Raw genomic sequence first — 24364 nt, 5'->3', positions numbered from 1 at the left:
GTTAATTTGTTACTTTTCTTTACATATTCATTTCGCTGCAGTATTGATAATTATAATATGTACAACGGAGGCCAAAACACTGGTTGTTCTGAGGCCTCGACAAAGCCTGTAGGTACTCGCTTGTCTCCCCGTGATGTGACTCTGGAAAAGCGACAAGGTAACGTAAGGCCGTTCCCTCCGTTTGCTGACAGCATGCCTTGTGGGTAATGAAATGTCCGCAATAGGACCGCACCTCGCCCACTTCGTCTAGACCGCAAGGATGGGGAGAGGGATTTAAGTCCTCCCATTTTTCCCACCGTTAGCAACATTTTTATGTACAAAGGCGTTAAAGTCCCATCGTTGTCCTATTGATTGGGAGGCTATCAAATAAATGCTTCCCTATTTTTTTTTTTTTATTTTACTTTTTTTTTATTTTTTCCAGAGTGTCTTCTTTTGGTTTTCTCCCCCCAAGAAGTTTTGGTATCAAAATGTCTGTATAGATATTGTTGTACGGTGGGGGAAAGGGGCCGGGAGGGGAGGGGAGGGGAGGGAAAGGGGAGGGGAGGGGAAGGGGGGGGGGGGGGTGGCGGGGGGTGGAAGGTCGTTTGCGTGAGCTAGATTGAAGGGGTTTCAAACTGTCCTCAATGTATGAAAAGAAGAGTCTCTCGCAATACAAACTTCCTTTAGTGGTACGACGCTCAGTGCTGAAAGTCTTTATACAATGCCATGAAGTAATCTGGGATGAGCTGCAGCCTTTGGCCCCCGTCTCACATCCCTCTGCCTCGTCCTCGTCCTCGTCCTCGTCCCGTCTCCGTGTTCATCCAGTTGAGGCTACTTTAGCAACCACTCGTTCACTGGAAGAGAGGAGAAGGACAGGAGTGAGAACACTGATTTATATACGCAGCACTCTCCACACTTCTATTCTCCGGCATTGCCCCCCCCCCCCCCCCCCCTCCACACCGTATCTCATCTTAGAGACAAGAACATATGATTCAAAAGGAGTGCCACTTGAGTGAACGTGCCGTCGGGTGGGGGTGACGGGAACGTTTTGAGTGGCAGCCTTGACAGAGACTCACGCCCCAAAGTGAGCGAGCGCCCACAGCACCAGTCCACATTGTAATTTCATTTTAAGAACAAATAAAATGTACCTCGCCGATATGAGGAAGAAGAGATTTATTGGGGTATTACCATAATCACATTTTCTTTCATCAGCTGAAAATTAACTAAACACTAAACACACACACACGCAGCATTGTGTGCCCTTCAGGTCACCTCTGTGGGGAGGGACGGCGTCTGTCTCGTTGCCTCGGCTCGAGTGGTCGACCCGAAGAGAACCGAGGGGAGAACGAGGGGAGGGATGCAGAACGAACGCCATGGCACACGAGCCTGGAGTGCGGGGGCGTCCCGGGCGGGACAAATGAATAAGTAACCCAATGAATAGCTGCGACTCGGGGCTACATGTCGCCCGCATCCTGTTTACGCTCCGGGGGCCGATGTTCAGCATTCTGCGCGGCAGCTATCCGGTTATGTACTGGCCGCGCCAGAGGAGGAGAGATGACATATTGCCGCAACGCCCTCCCCCCCTCCCCCTCCCTCCGGGTGGCAGTGAGCTGTGACAGGCCACTTTTCAGCGCCCCTCATCCTCCGCGTCCTTCAGTGTGAGGCCCAAACAGGTGTCCTGACCGCCTGGCTTTGTGCTGCCTGTTTTCCTTAGCGCTTCAATCTGCGGCCCACGCACTCCGATCTTAATTTAATGAATCACAACAGTGGGCGGAGGTCGAGCGATATCCTTCTGGGATCCAAATGTGGATGTGGAATCATTTGTATGCACAACGAATCAAGCTTTTTGTGTCAGAAGCATCGTTTTTCACATCTTACATGGGTTATTTGCAGCCCATGGTAATTGCAGATCATCGACAATCCATATGGTCTTGTTAGCCTTTGTTGTTCAATTATAGCAGCTAGTACACCACGTTGTTCTAAAACAATGAAACATTCAAAATGTTCTTCGTTAAACTGGTTTATAGTGCTTGTTCATGAAGACAATTCAATGGTTCTGAAATAGAAGATTGTATTTTCATTGAGTCAAACCAATAGTCATTAGTAGTTTTAATAAAATATTTGAATCTTATTTCAGCAGGTGTAAACAGGCCATAATTCATCTTTTATATTTATTTATGCTGCTGTGAAAACATCTCGTTCCACCACTTTATTTCCACCAGTTTCTCACCAACACTACGTTTTACGATCGCCATAATAAGGCTACGATTTACTTTTGCCAGTTTTACTGATTTTCTTCACTTTGAGGCATAAAATGCTGATGTCTTATCTGCATATTTTACTCAATAGTAGCGGGTGGCGATGTCCTGGCTGCCATTGATGAAGCCCTCATCAGAAGATTATTTCAGACCCCACCCATGTCCTCCTCCGTGAACACCAGCTTCTTTCCTCAGGCAGACGCTCCACAGTCCTTTAAGAAGTCCTTTGTCCTTTAAAGCACTAAATGGCAAGCCCGATTTTAGTTTGTATGCATTTCTTATCTCACCTATGTGTTCTACGACCAGCAGCGTGCGATGCATCTGTTGGCTGTACTGTATGTGTACTCTATCTTCTTTTTTGTATTTCTTGACACTGTATGTTACCAAGACAAATTTCCTACAGAAACAATAAAATCTATCTTTCATTAAAAATGTATTTCACACTGTCCGTTATTCACATTTACGTCGAACTGTGTGATAACGATCCGTTACACCATGTTCCGCTTGATATTCTTGCAGTTTCAACTCTGCTCTGACTAGTTGACCTTATCTGTCTGATAAGGCCCTGAATAACTAAGTAGTTTTGTCAAACTTAGCTGACTTGTTTTTACAATGGTATCATTTTTAAAGATACCATTGCACAAGGGCATCTCATTTATTCTCTCACATTAAATGTATGACAACGCACACGTCAAGGGACGGAGGGAGAAGGCGATGACGTGGCAACGGGATGAATGAAGGCCTCTTTTATACCTCGGTATTGGAGCTTCTGAGCCCTGTTGTTGGGGCAGTCCTTGCCCTGCACGCTGAAGTTGATGTTGGTCCGGATGCAGCGGTTGTTCAGCGGCTGGACCGGGCGAACGTTGTCGCTCATGCTCAGGAAGATCTGAGACGGCTGGTTCTGGCTCAGCAGCCGCAAGGAGTGCATCTGGGATGACGGGGGGAGAGCAAAGAAGCCTGTTAAAATGTTGCCCAGAGCAACAGCATCAGATGTGAGCATCGCATTTTGATCCACTGCATTATTTTCCAGGGTGGAGCCGTATGGAGGGTTAGAGGAAGAAGAGCACTGGGGGGCTTGACCAAAACAAAAATAAGAGAGAGAAGGCTCACCTGCATGCGTGTGAGGTAAACCGGCTTGTTCATCAGGATCCATGTGGCCGTCTCAAAGCATGGGGGGATGGTCATCGATCCCTCATATGTGATGAAACTAATAGTCTCTGGGTAAATCTCCTCTATGTTCAGGTTGGTCAGTAGATACGCGTCGTCTGCAGAAAACAAACAACAACAGGGGCCTTTTCATTGGAGGAGGTACTCTGTATTGTACTTCCAATTGGTACCAACACAAAAAAAGGGAAAAAAACAAAGTTCCGGGTTGGCGGTGCATATGATGCTATTGGTGGGGTCAATTTCCCCTTTAAATCATTACGGCTAACTTCTTCACATCCAGAATGCAGAAGTTTGGCAGTTTCTGTGAATGTTCAGCTGTGTTTTGGTTTCCATCCACTCCAGAGGGAGACATCAGTTCTCATGGAGCAGACAGAAGATCAATGTTCTGATGGGAGCTGCAGATCAAGCACCCTGCTCTGTCACCTTGTACCTTTTGTATTGCAGCTGTAAGTGGTCCACATTTTATTTTTGTTAATAACTTGTATAATATATTTCGAACATTGACATCATCAAGACATAAGCTCATCTTTCATAGCTAATAATTCCCTCACTTCTCACTTCACGTATCATTTCGTGTCCTGTGAATGGCAGGCTGCTGGTGTTGCTCAAAACCTCTTTTGTTCAAACTGTCTCCACTGTCAGGATGCTAATTAGAGAGACGGCCACTCTATGCCTTCACATTTCAGTAGCAAGCTTTCAATGGCTTGTCATCTGTTGGCCCTCTGTTGACAAATGGTCTATGATAAAGAGGTCATTGTGGTGGACTACTGTGGCTTTGGTGCTTATTCAGCTGTGCTTTACATCGCTCTTAAATAATTCCCCTTGTAAACAATATTAATCCAAATAACAAAATGAAAAGCTGGGTAGGTTTAATTTGAGAATACCTTTGTAAAAAAAGATCTTCTTTGATCCTCCTCACATGAGAGGAGATGTTCTGTTGCTGATGTTTGGTGATGTGTTGGACATAAATAATTCTCTTTTGTTGGTGTGGATGTGCCTTTGTGTTAGCATTTTTGTACATATTTGATTAAAAAAAGAAAGAAATGCAAATGTGGCAGGAGAACTGGCTGAAGGATATGCCCAGAGGTTCAAAAGCATGAGGGGGCGGTGTGTGCATGTGTATGAGCATGTGTAAGACAGGGTATTTGAGGGGGTTTTGACAGCTGTCAGAAACCATGCTCCTCTGTGGAAGCCTCACCCAGCGCCTTGGAGACTCCCCCCCCCCCCAGCCACAAGGGGTCAGTGTTTTTATCCAGCCCCTCACTGCGCACTCTTTGTTAATACAATTATTTGTCTCTTTTATTCAAGCCAGCCCTGAGGCTATCTTGGAGCTGATGGGGCCTCTCCGGTAAGGCGGAGGGGGGGGGGACCTCTGGAGAGCCGCTGTCAACCGCTGCTGCCTCGCAAACAGCCTCTTACATCTATAAAGGGTTGCCATGGAGCTATCTCCCCATCCCCACCCTGCTCCATCCCTTCCGCTAGCACTTTGAAATGAGGACACCGTGGGATCAGGGAGGTGAAGACTAATGCACTCATGGAGTACACAAATCAACTTCTGGAGAGTTGACCGTTTAGCTAAACCACCCCCCCCCCCTCCCCCGACACATAATTATAGAAAACCATAACTAGGCATGGCCTAGTTAGCTGTTTGCAGATTTTGAAGAGTTCTGCCGGGTGCTGTTTGTATGGGAGATACAGAACATAAACATCAAGATACAAACATGTACATAAATACATGGTTTGCTTAGCTTACAATTCTAGTAGTGGCAAAACCAAGAGGCCCTGCGTTTTCTGTGTGCCGTGTGATGCAGAAAGGGTCCAGCAGCAGTGAGGGGACAGTTCTTAAATAAGCGTTTTCACGTTTCAAGTTGAATCAGTACAGACACTTACTTTTGTACGTTATTCTTGTGATGGTGTCTCTGTTCAGCATTCGATTCAGGAATGAGTTTGAGGTTTCAGCAATCTGGATTAAAAGACAGAAAATGTGAGGTTAAATGAAAAAAAATGAATCAATCGTACCCAGTTCAGTACTTTAAAGGATAAAGAAAGTGCATTTTTAATCTATCACGTTTGATAACCATGAAACGTCTGAACCCTGTGATGTATTTTGTACGGCCAGCTGCTCATGTACTACCCTGCGCTGCTGCGTTGCCTCGTGGAAAACACGCTCCCACTGTTTTCAAAAAACCAAACCAATGCTCCCACTGTTTTAGAAAAAAACATTAAGCACACCAGCACACAGACACACACTGCTCCATCTTTCTTATAGTTACATACGGTGCTCTTATGCTAACTTGAGAACAAGTCTCCAGAGCTGAATGAAAGAACATTGCCAGTGACCCTGCAAAATGTTTCACTCCCCTCAGCTGCATTTCATTTCATCCCTAGAGAAACGTTTTTTTCTTTTAATATTGAAAATACATTTTTTTAAACAAACCACAGCAGCATCAATACCAGTTACTTTTTACCCTCATTTAACAGATTATTAATATTCCATATGAACTGTTTCCGAGTCCTTTTAGAACAGCAGTGCCGTTTTTTAGGACAGTAAAGTTGTTAACACAAGCACTGCAAGTGAACAGATAATTGGACTGAAGCGGGAACTGACAACAGAAGGAACAAAAGAGCAGAAAAGCACACCAACTGCTCCATAGTATAATGGACCGGGAGGTGTTTATGGTGTGGATTTTCCATTAGTTGCCCTGGAAACACATGTTGCTATTTACAAACATCAAAAATATTGAACGTCATGGATGATAGAAATCAGGTCGAAGCCTGCTTTCCACCAGAAGCTTTATTGCAATTGTAATCAATCTCAGCTGGAAGTTGGATTAGTCTCTTAATTAAACTCTTGTTTGACTAATATCTGTTAGAGTCAACTATAGGGGAAATATCAAGGTTAGGGCATGTAAATGACTAGGGAGCTTATCTAGATCGACTGGAACAGAGTTCAGGTTAAGCTGTGATTTTAAACGGTCAAAGTGAGGATACATAGAGCTGGATGGAAACCCTTCATTCAGCAAAACTCTCCACAGATAGTTGAGGTGAGGCATTGACCTTTGAACGGGTAAGGTTAGGATAGTTTGTCTGGCGAGGTGGTAACCCTTGATATGCAAGTTTTTTGAGGTTAGGCATGAGCTCAAATGGCAGATTTAAGGATACTTCTTCTGGTTATATAGCAAACATTTCTTGTCAAACCTAGCCACCATGACACTCTGGTGATCTCTTTACACATACTTCTTACATAAATCTAGTGATCCTGCAGGCCACTAACTTCCATTGGAGCTATTTATCATTCCTTAATCCACTTGCGCTGCTTGACTGACTATTGATCAGTACTTCTTTTTCTCCATTCTTAGACATACTTAATAACTGAAGGTAGATCCTCACACTTCATATCCATCTTTGCGGCCATCTCTCGTCTCCTCTCTGCCTTCATCTCCACTTTTCCCCATTCAGGCTTGGTGGACTTCACAACTCTAATTGTCGAGATGTCTTTGGGCGAAGTGATTAGAAAGATGTGCTGTCTCTCCCCTCCCTACACTGCAACTGAAATCACTTATGCACTGACATGTTTTCTGTGCTCTTAAAGTAGGTATCATGCTTTTACCATTCACTCATCCTGGTCAGTATTTTCCCTACTTTCTGTCTCTTTCAGTATTTTCTTTGAAAATTACCCAAGCGGGTTTCCTTTTCTCCAGGAATTGAATTAGAAAAGAAGAGTTGTAGCAACATAATGTTAATAAGACCCGTAAGAAATAGAGATATTTCTTGACGTTACATAATTTGACAATCCGATGAGTGAATAAGTGCGTAAAATGGCCTTGCCATTGACAGAAAAGCAGATCCCGCCGTGTCTCTTTATTGTGCATCTGTGTTCCACTGTACCCCCCCCCCCCACCAAGCTGCAACCACCAACTGTTCTCCTTAATGGCGCTTTAAAACTCCCCGCCTAGATTGCGGGCCTTTACTGGTTTTATGAATGAAATCAATAGTTAAGGCCTTAAAACTCACCGAAAAGCAGGAAAAACAAGCTTATCCTCAAAAAATGGACTTGGTTTATTTCCACCTGTCTGCTCAGGGATGATACCAGGGGCTTGACATTAGCACCCGCCAAACGCAAGTAGCATTTCGGCTGTGTTAGGTGAAGCAGTCACTCTTACCAGCCACTTTGGCTGGTGGAATCTAACGGACTGTCTCATGTTTCAGTGTTTTGCTTTTGAGATCATATGTCCCTTCAGTGTTTCCATAGAGTAATCCGTTTTCAAGCAAGGGAAGTTGCCTCATCTGGATGAAACGGTCCGTTACAGTACTCTTCTCAAAACCCATCCCAAATAACAAACACATTGCGGGGTTCTCTTCCCCCCAACGTATTGACCGTGAGACACACGCATTTCGACCAGTTCACACACACCACACCTTGAGAAGGAAACGCCAACCAAGTTGTAACGATGTATTGTGCAAATATTGTTTTCCTCTACACCCCTGCACCAGTCATAAGAGCTGTAAATTTGTTGACTGTACATATACATTGAACAACAAAAAAGTACTTTTATTGCCTGAACCTAACCACTCATTTTCCAATGTTAACCAAGTGGCCGAGTCTGTTTCAGTAAAGGTGCGTTCTCAACAAACACAACCTCAACATTTTCTTCAGTCTATCCACGGACGCGATGAGACTTGAGCAACGCAAATCTGCGATAGCTGGGCGTGTCCTTTGCGTTTGTCGTGTCAAATACGCACAAATTAAGGCAAAGTCGCGTGAATTTGAGTCAAAAGGCTAAACGCACAAGTTGAGTTTTTCAATTTTAGCGACAAAATGGCGTGACACTGCGAGCAATAGTCAATCAGCGTTGTGATGCTCCCGCTGTTGTCACTAACGTCCTGCAGACACTTTCCGGTTCAGAAGAAATGGAGGAGAAATGAATAGCTGTGTGTGGGTACCCCGAGCTGTAAGATACATCCTGGTACGACCGGTGCAGGAAAGACCTCACACTTTTAACAAACACCATACAATCATATATGCCTTTTTTTACAACATCCCATCACTGCACAGAATATTGTAGATTATGTTGTAGTATAATTAACTATCCCTAATGAAGCGATTCATGAAAATTGACCAAAAATGGTCCGCCCAGAGGTCACGGCGCGTTGAGGGGGTTGGTGGCTATGCTAAACATTTGGGTGGCGTTTGGTGTGAACACACCATAAGTGTGATGCAAGTCTGATATGAAATGTATTTAGAAAACAATTTGTGGATTATCTGTTGTAGAGAGCTCTCGTTCTCCTGGAGGGGCTACAAAGTATCCTTTTCCTGAGCCTTAAACAATGAGAACAGGAACTTCAAAATACCCCTTTTTAGGTCTATGCTGATGCATGACTGACTGACTTCTAACTCCAAAGATGCCAAGTATCAAGAGAAATCCTCCATGCCAAACTGACTGAAAAAAAACATGATTTCTCTCTTACAAAGTCAAAACTCAACTCAATCAATCAAAACTGGTTGCCATAACAACCTATGTTTAACCGATGTATCTTCCCTGGAAACCCTGTTCATTGAGTCTGAATAAATATCCCGTTAAAGACGACCTTTAAACAGGATTTAATTGTAGACAGACTCGAGTCTGAATATATATATATATATATATATTTATATGTTTGAGCTGAGTTAGTTTTAATTATGTATTATTATTTGTATATTGTTATGGCTATAGGTGCATTGTGAAATTTCTTTCTTCAAAAACATGATTAATTTATTCATATTTTTATTATTATATATATATTTTTCTTTTTCTTTTGGCAGCTGAGCTAAGCTAAGCTAAAGTTTGCTCAGATTGCGATGAACCCGGAGCACACTTGCAGCTCTCCACTTCTAAAGCTTTGTTTCTCTCTCATGTGTCTTTCGACGCACTCTACTCCTGGTAGCAGGGGGCGGAGGGGTGTCAAGAAGGTTTGACCTAGGTCAGTGTTTCCTCCTTCGCTTCAAGACTAAATGATGGTCCCATTGACATTGGGGAGCTAATTAGCAGTTAGCAGCTGAACTTTCCAGCCCCAGTACTCACAGCGCCGAGGACGTCGGCTGCCTCTCTGATCTCTGAGTCTCTCATTAAAGATGGCGACCTCTCCATACAACAAAGAGACACCACCGCTGACACGGAGCCAAGGAGCACATTGTTTCTCCCTGCAGGATAATTGGACTAGTAATTGTTTGTGAGTTGAACAGTTTTCTAGGTTTCAGCTAAAGAGTCCTGCTGAAGGGATGCTGAGATCTTTGTGGCTACTGGATACAGACACAGCTTACTCTCACTCGCAGGAAAAATACACACCTTTGCACCAATGCACAAAGCACTCATTAGCATCTGTATGAGACGCATAAAGGCTTTAAAGAAGAAGACAAAAATCTGCCATCTCTTCAGACGCTCAGAGAAACTGGCATCGTATAAAGAGCAAGAAAGTCATCCAAGGTGGGGAGGAGGTGGATCAAACAAACACAGGTCTTTCATCCAAGAGACAGGTGTTTGTGCCCCATGTCAATCTTGAAGTCAATGTTGATATCCTGTCAGGTAAATCTCAGGTCACGTTACTCTTTTTTTTACAATGGCTGGTCACGTGAGTCATTAATCACTCGGTAGTCATGTGAGTCGTGAGTCTGTCAAGTTAAACCGTCAAACACAATGTCTTTCTACACCATACTTCCTTAGAAGACAAAAGCTTTTGAAAAGACACTATAGAGACTATGCAGGTAACAAGTGGAACAACATGTGCCATCCAAAACTGAAGCCAGAGAACTACATTGAGAATCATTTTTAAGAGATTGAGGCGATTGATCAAGAACGGTATTTGACAAGTTGTTAGTGAGATTGTGTTGAAAGGCATGCTTCTTAATCAAATCTATGACATTTTACTAATGTACTAATGCACTAATGTACTAACGTGGCACGCAACATGAAGTTGTCTTGAGACTTTTTTGAGCTATGCGTACTGATAAGTACTCTAGAGCAGTGATTCTCAACTGGTGGGTCGGTCGCGGACCTGTTTTTAATGGGTAGAGTACAAAAAGACGCTTGAGAGTGACGATTGGCAGAGAAAACCCGCCCTAACCACCAAAACCTGCTCGTGTTGCGCATACAATGGCAGCTGCAGGTATGTAGTTTAAAAAATAAAACTGTTCAAAATGTCAAACGGTGGGGCGTTTATGATTCATTTGCTTGTGATACTTGGTGGGAGAGAAATGGTATTAATCGACTCAGCTTGGTCAATTTGGTGGCGTTCTGCTCGAGGCATTTTAAACCGGATAAGTGGAGATTAGTGCCAAGAGCGTTTCGAGCGGTGCATTCATATATTTGTTCGTGATGAGTACAGGATATTGCTGTTCAAAGTTGGTTTTGGCTCGGTTCCGGACCGAATTCGAAGGCAGAAAGGGAATGATATCTCGTTTTTTGACCCTCGTCTTCTTCAGTGGACCTTTTCAAAGCAGGCATATCATAGCCAAAGACGGGCGAGGACAGAGCTATTGTTAATGTTTTAGTAACACCAGTGCTGTTATGACAAGTGGAAATGTCACCTGTCAAAAAGGCCCATTTGCTTTTCTTCATCTCCCGTTTTTCATGGCAGCAAATACTCAGATAACTTTTCCTCCACAGGAAAGGACATTTTTACTTTGGGTCATGTTAACCTGAAGTGTGATGTTGCCATGGCGCCAGCCACCTGAGCCCTGCTTGAATTCTTTTCACTTCTAAAATACATTTCCAGACAATATCAGTTCATTATTTCTGAATATATAGAAACTATCTGATGTATGAGGCCAGATCTCTTAATATGATTTAGGTGAAATGGGGACAAGGGCAACCTTGATCATCCATTTGTTCTTTAACTAATTTCAGCCATTTTCAAGACAAGTTATAAAACTAAACAGTATGCTGTTTTGTACATCTTTACAACCTCATATGTTCGTGGCCATATCAGTGTTGCTACACAAAAAAATACGAATAAACACTTCATCCGCCTTCAATTATCTGTGGTCTGAACATAGAATGAATTGTAGCTGGCGACTCAAATTCATGATCACCAGACTGTCCAATGTCAGGAGTAGTATTCTCTGGAGTTTCTGTCAAGCTGTAACCGATTAAAAAATGTCATCACAGCAGCTGCTGGGTCATGACAAATAAAAAAAGAGAAAAAGACCATCGAGTGAATAAAGCCTTCACACTGGCAGGTAATTAAATGTATGTATGAGACTTACCTTCATGAATATAGACACTACGACCAATCCATTGGGGCTTTTAGCTGCTTCTGTATAATTTGTATACAGCTCATGATTGTAATGGATCAGTTGAACCTGAAACATATAGAAAGACAAATTAAAAACTGAGAGTGCGGAAACAAACACACACCGTGACAGATGTGTGGCTATAATTTTAGTCGGAAACTGTGGCAAAAACACCGCGACATTATCAACAGAATCTGAATGGGTTCCAGCGTACGTCATGTTGAAGACGTGTTCACTGTTGCAGAGATATCTACTGAAATGAGAAAGCTAATCAGCTAGCCCAATCCCGTCTCGTAATACTGCTTGGTACTGGCTAACCTCAGGCCATCAGTCAGTCACAATGAAAGTACAGCTCTATGTGCGTTTTGATACCTCGTTTTTTAACTATGTCAGTGGCTAAAACAACAGAACGATTCACACTTTTGTGTCATCCTTTCTGCCAGCAGAAGACTCTTAGCGGGGAGTGGAGCTCGTGTCGTCTCCAGGGTTATTTTTAACGTTTTATCTCAATAATAAAGGTCACATGCTGACCAATATCTGTTTGGAGCATCTGGCCAGGTCCGACACATTGCACCTTAAACGTTATGATAATGAGTACAAAATAGTTGGAAGCCCTCCTAGAGAAACTTTATCCTATTTATGTTTTTCTTACAGGCCGAGGTTGGAAAGCAACTAAACCCTGTCCCAGCATGAGGTTAATGTTAACTGAGGCAGATGCTTCATTCAACTCCAGCTGTTCAATATTCCTGCCTTTTAATGAGGTTTGGACGTGGGAAGGCTGAACGGCTCAACTTCCAACTCGTGAAAGAGGAGACTGCGGAAAGAAGAGCCCACAGTTTTAAAATCGTGCGATAACCAGCCCATGAAAAGGATGTTTAAAGCAGGAATAAATGGATCAATTCCTAGATCCATTTCTATTTTATGCTTTATTATATAGTAAGTTAAAGGCTAAAAGGAAATGGGGGAGGTGGATACTGGGTTGTAGTTCCTGGTCAGTACTTTTAATCCCCAGACCACTAAGGCAGGGGTCCCCAACCACCGGAGCATTCCGTGGCCCAACTGGTACCAGGCTGCACTACAGAAAGAATATATATATATATCGTCCCTCTCGACTTATTTCCCAAGCGTTTCTTTCACATTATACAATTGCCCACTACTTGCTGCGCAGCAGTTCCGTCCACCAACGACTTTTATCCCCCCCTCGTTGTGTTTATCCGCCAAACCTCCAAGACCAGTCCGCAAAACATCGTCTAACATGAAAACGGTCCCGTGAGGCCAAAAAAGGTTGGGCACCCTTGCCATAGGGTACTACTAAAGTATAGACATTTTAGAAACTAAACTTTAGTGAGAGCAGGCGGTATTGGCAGTGCTGGTTGCTCAGTGCCTCGGTGAGATCTGGGAGTTGACGCCGGGAGCGTTAGCAGTCAATCTCCATTGTATTATTGATGGAGTACTGAGGTAAGATTCCCATAAGAAAGCAGCCTCCTTCTCGGCTCCACTTCATTGAGACAGGAAGCGTAAACATCATGCATATCACTGCTCTTCTTGGCAGGGCCCGTCCTGCGTAGATGGTTGAGATGATTGGTGGAGGTTATGTGTTGACCTCAAGTAGTTAGGGTCAGAATAACCCATTGGTCAGGCCATTGGACCTCAACGAATCAGATTACTTTCAGCTGGTGTAAAATGAAGGGCCAATGCCGGGCGAGTCTTTCCAAGAACACCAGTGGGATTCACGTGATGGATGAATGATGGATAGTGATTGAGTAGTGCCTTTATCAAGGCCATTGGATCACAGAGGTTGGAAATCAGTATAAGCTTAGAGCAATAAATGGAAGTTAGTGATGGGAGAATTGTCATGAACAATGCCCCCATCTCAAATAATTATGGCTTATTCTTCCGTTGATAATGATCACACAAAGACACAATTGCCACTTTTAGTGTCAAACCACAAAGGACGAGCAGGGTTTCCTTCATGTTGAGATTGATGCCGGACAGTAATTATATGAACAAAATCATGGAGAAATGTTCAATCAGCGGCAGCCTTTGAAGTAACATTTGTTTTGATCCAAGCTGGAATCTTAAATCCTGAATAACTGCACAGTTGCTGAATATGGAAAATGGTACATTTACTTGTACTAGTATAGCATCCTTGTATAGTCTTCTGACCACTGTGTGAGTCAGAAAGAGTGCTTTGATTCCAAATGTTAATTTACCTTTAAACACCCAGTTATACACTGCAGGTGGTACTAATCAGGAGCCACCTACCTATCAGGACTATCTAATCATTCATAACTGATTAAACACTTAAGGCAAAGCTACGGGAGTCATCTGGGATTAAGAGTCTTTCCCAAGGACACATTGACATGGACTAAGAAGACCATGGGACCAACCGCAGACCCGCTAATTGAAGGTTGGCACGCTCTACAACTGAGACGCATTTTGGTTACCAAGCTTCTAATGTATTTCCTTTAGGCTGTGGCATTTCTATATTCTACAAACAGTAAACAGAATGAAATTCCATGAATATAAAAGCAGTAAAGCACCTATTTAAGGTACCAAAAGGCCGTAATACTTTTTTTCCAAAAGGCTCTTAGGCTTCCTCTACCCTACCTCCATGTACATGTCCCTATACTCCCTCATTTGCAAAGTGCTTTTCAATGCATACTGTACTGGAGGGTAGAAATGCACAAACGTAAGAGGAGAATAATTATGAAAAGCCCGATTGGGGAGCACGGAGCGAGTGAACGTCTATAAATGCAATCAAGCGGAGGAAGGAAGTGATTAACGCCCTACGTTGATCCGATTCGATTTCTTAGGTTGAGAGCGGCAGAGGCAGCCGAAATAACTCATCCGCACTTCGTCAATAACAAATGGCACAGATTTTGCTGCTGGTGGGCAATAAAAACGGCCGGCCAGAGTGAGCCATACTAAAGTGAGACTGTTTGCCAAATAGTAACAGGGGAAAAGAGAAAGATGCAAGAGTCGGGGCATCGAGGTTGTAATTAGATACAAAAAAGTTGACGAAACAGAAGTGCTGATTGGTGACCGGGCCTGTTAGCCTGCAGCACCATGGCCTTCATCACAGTTCTCCTCTGTTTAAACACTGACTCACGCTAACTACGGAGTACAGTTCTACACTCTAAAGCAGTGGTTCCCAAACGTTTAAACGCCTATCCAAGGCATGGCCAAAGAAAGTAGTTTGTGCCGATGGATGGATACATTACTTCTAGGCCTCTGGCTGTGTTTACACTGTTTACTGAGGTAATGAACCAATTTAGAGGTAAAGACATTTTCTCAGACTTGCTTTATTTTCTCAGTAAATAATGTAAACGTGTGTTCAACCTGTTGCCATTGTGACGGCGAGGTTGTCGTGACGGCTCGTGTAACCACTGGGTTCTATTCTTTCAGCAATTATTTCAAGTTTATTTTTGTTAATTTAATAAAACAGAACAAGCCACTCCATCAAAAAGCTTTGTGAGCGATGATCAACCTGAATGATATGAACTCAATGTGATTTTCCCTGCATGTGACTGTGTTTCAAAAAGGACAAGGTGATTGGTCTGATTGATGGGGGTTTCAGATGTTTGGGACGGCAGCTTATGGCGAATCCCTCTCAAACTCTTTTTTATATATTAAATATAGCCGGATTCTCTCTTCAGCAGAAAGCGGAGCCTCCTTCAGTTTGCGGGGGGCAACTGTTCAATTTATTTGGCGTAATCCCATTTGTTTTGTCCATCATCGTGTTGTTTCAGCAGATGATCCAGATAATGGGTGATAATGGGTAAATAAAAGGTCATTAGGGGAACAGCTGCTCAGCCGTGTTTGCTTTTCAATCATGTCCTGGACTGCGTGGTTTGAGTCCTAAAAGCACAGAATTGAGTTAGTTGAGTTTAGCGACCCCCCCCCCCCCCATCTAAACTTTAGGCTACTACTACTCAATGTTCGTCAACCCCTGAATGTTTGAATGCTGCAGCCAGTCAACTAGTCAGGTGTGCCATGCTCTAATTTAGGGATGGCCATTGCAAACTAGCTTAGGCCAAAAAGCACGCAGAATGATGCAATTGTAGTTAAGAAAGTTCAAAGCAGTAGCTGACTGGAGAGAGGCAAATCCACCAGAACACCTGTGGCGCTCGTAAAGCAAAGAACATTTTTAGGAGTTTATCAACGTTTTAGATAAGGTCAAATCGGACCGTATAAATTAAACAGTGCTTTTCAAAAGCAGTTACTTGAGCTCAGAGGACTTGTTTTCTATCCGGAATAATAGGATGGCTGAGTGTGTAAATACCCGATGAAGGAATACTATTTGGAATATTTTAGCACTTAAATTTAATGACAGAGGTGTTTCATTTTCAGATTTGACTGTGAAAAAGCTCTAGGGGAGCAAGCACACACACACACACACACACACACACACACACACAGAAAGACAGCATAAATGAACTCCCAGGTACAAGACTGTTTTATAATGTAGCTGCCAGCCAGCACACATCACATTAGTCTCTTATTCTCTTTCTCTCTCGCTCTCTGTATCCACTCAAACATGGCAGCTTGGTCCACGACTGTAGGCTTCAAACGGGTGTCACATTAGGATGTGCAGGGACGCCTCTACTGACCCTAGTGATTATGAGCACACCAAAGGTGGAAGTAAGGTGCCAAGTCCGGGCCAACATCGGCTCGTGTCATTTCAACGTTGACTCTTTTCTAGAGTACAAAGTCAGACGGGTCTTTTCAATGCGACGGAGGTCAGCAGCGTCCGGATGTGTGCGCAGACCCTCCGATGCAACATTGCCTAGTTGGATGGTGAGCCCAGATATTTTGTGATTACGGAAAAATTCTTCGGCAGAAAAGTCGCGCTTCATTTTGTTGTTTTAGAAACTTTAATTTTGAAGCAACAAAATCAGTAACTTGAAAAGGACTCCAGCAGCTCACGACTGGCCCCCAAAGCCGTTTGGCAGGCAGATGAAGATGATAATCATGTTCCAGATTGGTACCAAATACTCTACGTGGCACTGGCTAATCCTAACAAAAGTCAATATGTATATATCGCTATTTGAATTACTGACCTATGTTGATGCTGATGCCATTCATTTCATCCGAGGATTAATGTATGTGGAATGTACGTGGGTGATGCATTTCATGTTGTGTATTTTGATATTTTACGATCATGGAAAGTTGTGTGCAATAAAACGTAATTGGACAAACACACAAAAAGGCATTAAACGGTGATTTAAAAGCAAACACGTTGGAGAACTACGTCTCACACACACATGAACATCCTCCCACGAGCTGCCATTTCAGAAGGATGCTTTTGCTTTAAAAAAGTTGTAATGTTGTCTCCCTTTGTTCACGTTTCAAGGACATGCACAGCCACCACTCATCGGCAGATGGGGGCGGGAGGGAGCTATTGGGAAAGAGAGACCAAGAGAGAGATTTTCAGCCCCCGCATTTCTGATTATGAAACATCTTATTGGACCTTGAGTGCGCTGCTTATGCTGAAAAAAAAAAAAAAAAAAGGCTCAGGTTGGCTATTGAGGGAGGTGGATGTTTTCTCATTGCCAATTAGAGTTTTTTTCTTGGGAGTGAGGGGAACACGGCAAACAGGAATGATTTTTTCTTTTTTTTAAAACAACAACACATCCGTTAGCGACCTTTTGCAGGCCTTGTTTTCCCCTGTGGTTTGGTAACTCTGGCATAGCTACAGCTATCTGTCCATCAGAGTGGATCTACTGACAAAACAGCATCTATTGTCAACTCCCCACAGTGAGTTGTTGGACCACATGCTGTCAATCAAGTCTGGGGATTTATTTGGATGATTGGGGAAGGGAACAATGACATAAACAATGCCGAATGACTATGCAATAGACTTCTAACCTTTCTGTTAGTGGGTTTCTGCCACTTTATATGATGGATAAAGACATGACATGAGGCCGTGTTTCCCCTGCCAATAATTCACGGGGGACGCCTTCCATTTTTTTCTGCCTACAGTACAAAATAAAAATGAATTTGTTCAATGACATTAAAATTGATTATAAAATCCACTTTGTATTTGTCTTTGTATGTCAAATTGTGTAATGTTTAAAATGACAACAGTGTGGTCCTCGAATGTACATTCTAGTATATAATGTGAGAAACTTAAATGTAGATCCTCTACTCCTCAAACACAGTGTTCCTCCACAGGCTATTTTCAGTATATATGTGTGTGTGTGTGTGTGTGCATAGGGTGTCCTCTCAGGCTTGGGGTCACAGCGCCCCCCCCCCCAAAGGACACAATAAACATTTGCTTTATTATGATTTGGATATGAGCTCCCGGACTTTGAGGGAGGACAAATGATTACCATTAATTATAATAAATTTGCCTGCCATGACTGCAATTATTTTGTTGCCACACAAATTGGCATTCATTTGATGGCGGCGGGTGGAATGCAGCGGCCCGAGTTGTGCACTCAAAGCCGGGGGAAGCTAATTGTTTTACTTGTCAAAATTGTGTGTGTGTGTGTGTGTGTAGGGCCGGAGCTTGGATGCGTGTGGCAGTTAAACGCTAGACTGTCATCCAAGACACGCTTGCACTGTCGCGTGAAAAAGGAAACAAAAGAGTGGTGGACATTGTGTGCAGAGAGCCTTTCTTCCGCTGAATTCATTTAAAAATGTTTAAATACACGGTAGAGAAACTGAAATCCACAGTTATTTGAAATGAAGATTCAAAGTTTCCATCCATTTGGGACCAATGCTTTAAAAATAAATAAATAAAAAGTTGAGTTTCTATTATTCAAACTAGTAAGACATACAACATTCTACATACTGGTAGAATTGAAAAATAAGGTAACATTTTTATTTTATATTATTATATTTTATTTTATTTTATATTTCTTTACCACACTTTTCAAAGGATCTGTATGTGGAACAATATTGGTTGATCTTGTATTTCATATTTCATCTGATATTATTGAATGTAGGACATCCAGCCATGTAACATGCTATTCAGGCGTCAGTTTTGGTCACGGTATCAATTCGTACTTGTTACACGCGGTTTTATCAAAATAGGCTGACTGTGGGTGTTACTTGTCCAACATTAACAGTTATCTGGGTAAATAATCCATCCTAAACAACACATTAAGTCAAAAAGGTAATAATACAAGACTGGGAGTATTTGGGACGTTGTGTTGATGGCTCGTAGCTAACGGCGCTAACAGTGCTAACTGTACAACGTAGGGCAACCGTGCTGGCAGAGCTATGAGTGATGCCTTTTAGCGGGAACCGGGGCACACTTATATCCCACAACTTTTAACGTTTTACAAGTTTAGTCAAGCTGAAAGCAAAAAAAAAGTCTGAAAAGGCCACTGAACACCCGCTATAGGGCTAAGCTACCTCATAAGGGGCCAGCAATGCAACTTGATGTTTATGTTTCGGACCTGCAGGGAATTTAAGTAGACAATTAGCAACTTTATGAGGTGATCATTTGCTATCGTAACTTCAACTGCACTGAATTGCCACTTCCCGACACTTATCCCCTGCAATGCAGTCTGAAACAAACAGTAACTTCATTGCATGTTTTTCTTCAGTTCTCTTGGCTGCGTATTGTGTTGTTGACACAAAATGCACACACCTCTCCGGAGAAGGCCTGTCCGTTCAGCAGGTGTTCGGAGCCTTGGCCGTCCTCGCTGCCAAAGTGTAGCCGGATCTCCTCCAGGCGGTGGCTGTACGTCATTGGTCCCCCGGAGATGTTCACCAGATGCTCCTTGTCCAATCGCAGGGAGACGTGGCGGCCCGTGTTGTACATGGTCCCTCCCACCTGGAGAAAGGATAAGACAAGAAAAATAATTTTGAATGAATTCTCGGTTTCACCTGACAATCGTTTAGTAGTGATACAAAAAAAAAAACAAGCGAAATAAAGTGTGGAAAACCTTGAAGTCTTATTAGGCTTTGTGAGCTTGGGTTTCATAATGAGAAGATGCTGCTGTCTGGCAGGGTGGACAGCTCAGGGTTTCTTTTCCATTGAGGCCTGTATTATCATCAGTGGAGCTTATGCAGGATCAGTCCTGAGGGCTTTATTTAATTAGGCAGCAATCTGAGCTGGATGGGGGGAGGCGATATTGTTAACCGCAACAAGGCTTCGACAAACAACGCAAGCAAGAGAGCGAAGCCTCCAGTGAAAAGAAAGGACAGGTAGAAGCAGGAAAAAAACAACCCTGTTTTTAGGAGAAAACACAGGCTGCTTGAGTAACGATCGTTATTGGTAGCTCTGTTTATTCATTTATAACGGCAGGGTTTTTTTCAGTTGATATTCAAGCCACGGCCTTCTTTTCCCTCCCCTCCTCTCTTTCTCCTTTACCACTCACTTTCAAAATACCCCCCACCCCCCCACCCCCCCCAATTCCCAGAGAAAGAAGTCTGCCAACATATTTTAAATATTTTATAGGAGCTCTGAGGGGGGAATAAATCAATGATTTGAAAAGAGAAAAAAAGAGAAGAACAGGGAGTGATTGCAAAGCGGAGAAAGGTATGGGGGAGCAGTTGTAGAAAAGGTAGTGAGGAGCGAGTTAGGAGAAGTCTTTATGGTTTCCTTGCAAAAACGACGAGAGGGAGGTGAGACCCCGGAGAAGGCCATAAAAAAAATAAAAATCTCATCGCCCTCAAGACCTCTGCAGGCTATTATTCATGAGGAAAGAAGTGATGAGAGGTCTGTGGACTCTCCAAAAATGTCAAAAACGAGTGAATAAGTCCAACCGGGTGGTAACAAAGCACACTGAGAGAATTCAAGCTGAAATGTGAGACGATGAAGACACCTCATTACCCAAAGTATGTGTATACCAAAGATGAATCCAGTGTGTAACTGTTCTCCTTCCATTGTGCATCAATACGCTGCTTTACCAGTCAAAGGTGTGTCTACGACACAGGTTTAAAGATCTGTAAAGATGCACCAGTCCATAAGTTTAATTCATTACCCACTTAAGTGACTATATGTAATGTGATTGCTAAGTGGTGAACACAGTTGGGCCGGTGGAGACAGCTTAGTTTCAGGCAGAAAAAGCTACTTGAATAAAGTCATTATAGATGTTTAAATCATGTGCACAGAACTCCAAAGGTATTCCACAAGAAAACAGAACAAGGTTAAATTGACAGATCCATTGCACCTTTAATAAAAGCATTTCCCAATCACATTGTCAGAAACCTTCGAAAAACCATACAATCATCGTGATGTCATCTGTTTTCAATCACAGTAAGTCCGCAGAGAAGAATACTCTGCTTTATGACTCTCAATTGACAATCATTTACTAAAGAAGCACCATGCTCAATGGAAGAAGCACCATGCTCAATGGAAGAAGACCTGCAACTAGAGCTTGAGATAAACTCAACACAAACTTCCATCTCCATCAAAGGGTCACAGCTGAAAAGCAAGGAGCGACAGCAAACTACGAGGCGCCATTCAACCTTCACGAAGGCAGTTCAGTCCTGATGTACACTGAGAATCTCAATGAAATACTAACAATTTACCTTGGACGGACGTTGCTCTGAGTCAATACCATCCTTATTCCAAAAGAAACAGGACTAGTGAATAACTGTCTGTGTGAAACCAAAGTTTCACGTTCTGCTCCGCGTTGAGTCACATGTAGTTGGGCCCAGGGCTTGAGTCACGCTACACACATAATTATTTCAAGCCAAAACCACAATGTTTTATTTGAACCTTTGCCAATTATTTATGTTGGCTCCAACATACCGCAGCATTTTTTCTTTTTTTTACAAACGCTAAACCAGAAGGTTGACCCAGAGGCTTCCTACACAAACGGGAAAAAATCACCACTTTTGATGAGATAATGTTTTGCGGGTACAATTACATTTTTCCTTGCATCCACAAAGTTCCAATAAAAAAAATAAAATAAAAGTATTCATCTAACCCCGGGTTCGTAAGGAAATTTAAGGTTAGGAACACATCCCCCCCACCAGGCCTATGCAACTACCTACAAAGATCCTCAAGGGCTCAATGCCAATATCAATAAACTTCCTGTTGCATGTAGACAAGAGTCCTAAACAACAGCTACCCCCTGGTCCTTGACACAGGTAGTATTCTGCATACGCAAAGAGGACAGTCTGTGCTCTAACAGCCTCCACTCTCCTTATGTCTGAATCCAAATCCAAACTGATGCCGCAATGTTGACAGCAAATATCGTCATCATTGTTTTGGAGTATTAATACATACCAACGAACACAAGCATACCAAAGCAAGAAAACACCCCCAAACTATTGTCAAATGTGAATATTGCACACATCAAACAGTGTTCCCCCTGTTAGGAATTCAAGCAGAAGAACACGCCGAGTGGTGGAAATACGTGTGATAATGATTAGTGTTAGAAATGTAGTTTGTGTGTTATTGGATATTAGTTATTACATGAGTATGTTAGATTAATAACTTCAACATGAATTAAACACAAACTATAGTTGCACAAGTCATTTAACTACTGTACACATGACATCCTGCAGCATTGTAATGTTAAAGCCTGTAGCAATCCTTCCTCCCAATGTGATTGTATTGCTTCTGTTAGTTTTTCAATTCTTTATGATTTTTAAACACAAGCCAGTTGACTCTCTTTGACTTCCGTGTACAAGTAGCATTCCTTGATCTGAAGTACAGAACTCCACACGCCCCCCCCGCCAGCAGGCCAGTATCTGTTGTCCGCCGGGTCGATTTGCCCATGTCAGCGCAAATGGGTGGCGAGGTGTGGCGGCGGCGGAGGCGACTGGAGCGATTCAGCGAGAGAGCTCGTGCACAGTAAAGACTGGTTCCTCCTCTAATTGGTGCAGCTTCCATCTCCCGGGATCGATACACTCCAAGGCCCGGTAAAAACCACGAGTGGACATCACAGTACAAACTGTTGCTGTTTCTACACCCTACTGACAAAAAGATGGTGTAAGTGATGCAATCTTAGATATGCAAATGAGCAACTAAAACCGGGGATTTTTTTAGAGGAAAACCTCTGCTCAGAGCACAAAAGCACTTTATGGAAATAGCGAGACAACGTTATTAAAATCATTCATATTTCATGGGAAATTGTGGCTCATCTGAGTCCGGGTTTGACAGGGTGCATGCTTGGTTACGCTCAGCCAGCTGGCGGGAGCCTGACTTCGAAGAATAAATGAATGCACAGTCGAACCCAACCTGCTTACTTCATTCGTCAAGTTTCAGACGCAGGACTTAATGGGCAAAGTCAACGGCAGAGTGATGGCTGCAAACAAAGCGAGGCCTCTACTATATTCCAATTCCTCTTTCTCATTAGTCTCGGCGCTGGCGTGTAGTGGTGAAGTAATTATCGGTTGCAGAGTTCATATTTTCACTCCCAGGGCTGATTGTATTACAGAAAAAGGCCTGAATTGTGCTGTATTCATGGCAACAGATAAGCGCTGGACTATAATGCAATGCTTGTATATTATGCTGTGATAAATACGCCGAGGAACAAAAACACCGGCTTACAAGTCGTCTCAACGTCACACTATTACGCTCATGATACAGCGCAGGCTTTTGGGCTAATGGCATCATCGGGAAAAGCCTCCCTGCGCGCCAGTGTAGCGTCGATAGTATCGCTATATGCAAACTCGTGATAATAATGCTTCACATGAATATTTATATGGCCCGAAATGCAGAACATTTGGGGGTTTTTAAGCTTTGTAACAGAGCTCAGTTGTTGTAAAAAAAACAAAACATAAATGAGCCTCTCTTTAGTTATTTGGATCGCACACACACACCATCCGTCCGGCCTAAACACTTACTTAAGCCAGTGTAATTGATTAATCCAGCCGAGGAGGCATAACTTGTGATTCATTGTTTTCAGTGTTTAATCGCCACAAACCGCTGTGAATAGACATGGATAGAATATACAATACAATAAGTTGAGTGATTAGTTGATTATTATATATATAATTGATTTTTCTTTCATGACAATGTGGACAAATGGGGATGGATCAACAACGCCAGTTTTATCGACTAGTTAACTTTGATGACTCGGATCCACTTAACGGTTCTTCCACAGTCGAAAGTAGGTCCAATTCAGCTTGGATGAGCTTGGATAAACATGATAACATAATGTGACAGGGAGCCAGTACGACCAACACCAGGACCCTGGAACTGAGGCAACTAGCTTTTAAAGGTGCTGATTTGTAAAACCAATATGTACATCAAATGTTTCATTTTTTCAAACCCCAGTGAAACCTACCTACTTAGAATGGGGATTGTTAGGTTTACCGAAGGCCGGTCCTCTCACATAGAATGTTTGCTCTTCCGTCTCTGTTAGCGGTCCTATTATTGTTAAAGAGGCTCTGTTTAACATTCACAGCATGTAGCAGCAAACAACTATTTGCTATGTAAAGATACAGTGCAGCTTTGTCTACCCTACAGATACCAGCACCCCGGCTCTCCCTTGGGTAGATGATGCAAAGGAGTGCGAAGATATCGCTGACACGAGAAATGACTTTCACATTCAGTCTCCATTTCAAAGTCAGGAAGCAGAGTTTGGTTTCAGCAAAGACAAATAAAGTTTGATTTTGTGCCTGTAGAGTTTGATCAGCGATCTGAAAATGGAATGAATGCTAATTGTGACCCTTTCCCACAGAAGACAAAGGCCAGAGGTCTGTGGGGATTTGGCGTGAATTACAACATGTCCCACTACCTTGTGCTGTGCTACCTGTGTGGCCCTCAACAGAC

General features: G+C 42.9%; 1 protein-coding gene across 1 annotated transcript in view; it reads right to left on the bottom strand.

Moving 5' to 3' along the window:
* Positions 1-561: 561 nt before the first annotated feature.
* ca10a (carbonic anhydrase Xa) overlaps positions 562-24364 on the bottom strand; it is a 142408-nt gene continuing 118605 nt past the window's right edge. The window contains exons 4-9 of the mRNA XM_037464001.2: positions 19277-19462; positions 11647-11742; positions 5295-5367; positions 3348-3502; positions 2991-3165; positions 562-833 (exon numbers count right to left, since the gene is read on the bottom strand). Of these exons, the coding sequence (XP_037319898.2) occupies positions 811-833; positions 2991-3165; positions 3348-3502; positions 5295-5367; positions 11647-11742; positions 19277-19462 (708 nt within the window). The 3' untranslated portion in view covers positions 562-810. The remainder of the gene's footprint in view (positions 834-2990; positions 3166-3347; positions 3503-5294; positions 5368-11646; positions 11743-19276; positions 19463-24364) is intronic.

This window comes from Pungitius pungitius, chromosome 21 (genome assembly GCF_949316345.1).
Source record: "Pungitius pungitius chromosome 21, fPunPun2.1, whole genome shotgun sequence".
Classification (NCBI taxonomy): domain Eukaryota; kingdom Metazoa; phylum Chordata; class Actinopteri; order Perciformes; family Gasterosteidae; genus Pungitius; species Pungitius pungitius.
This window is presented reverse-complemented; position numbering and strand designations above follow the sequence as displayed.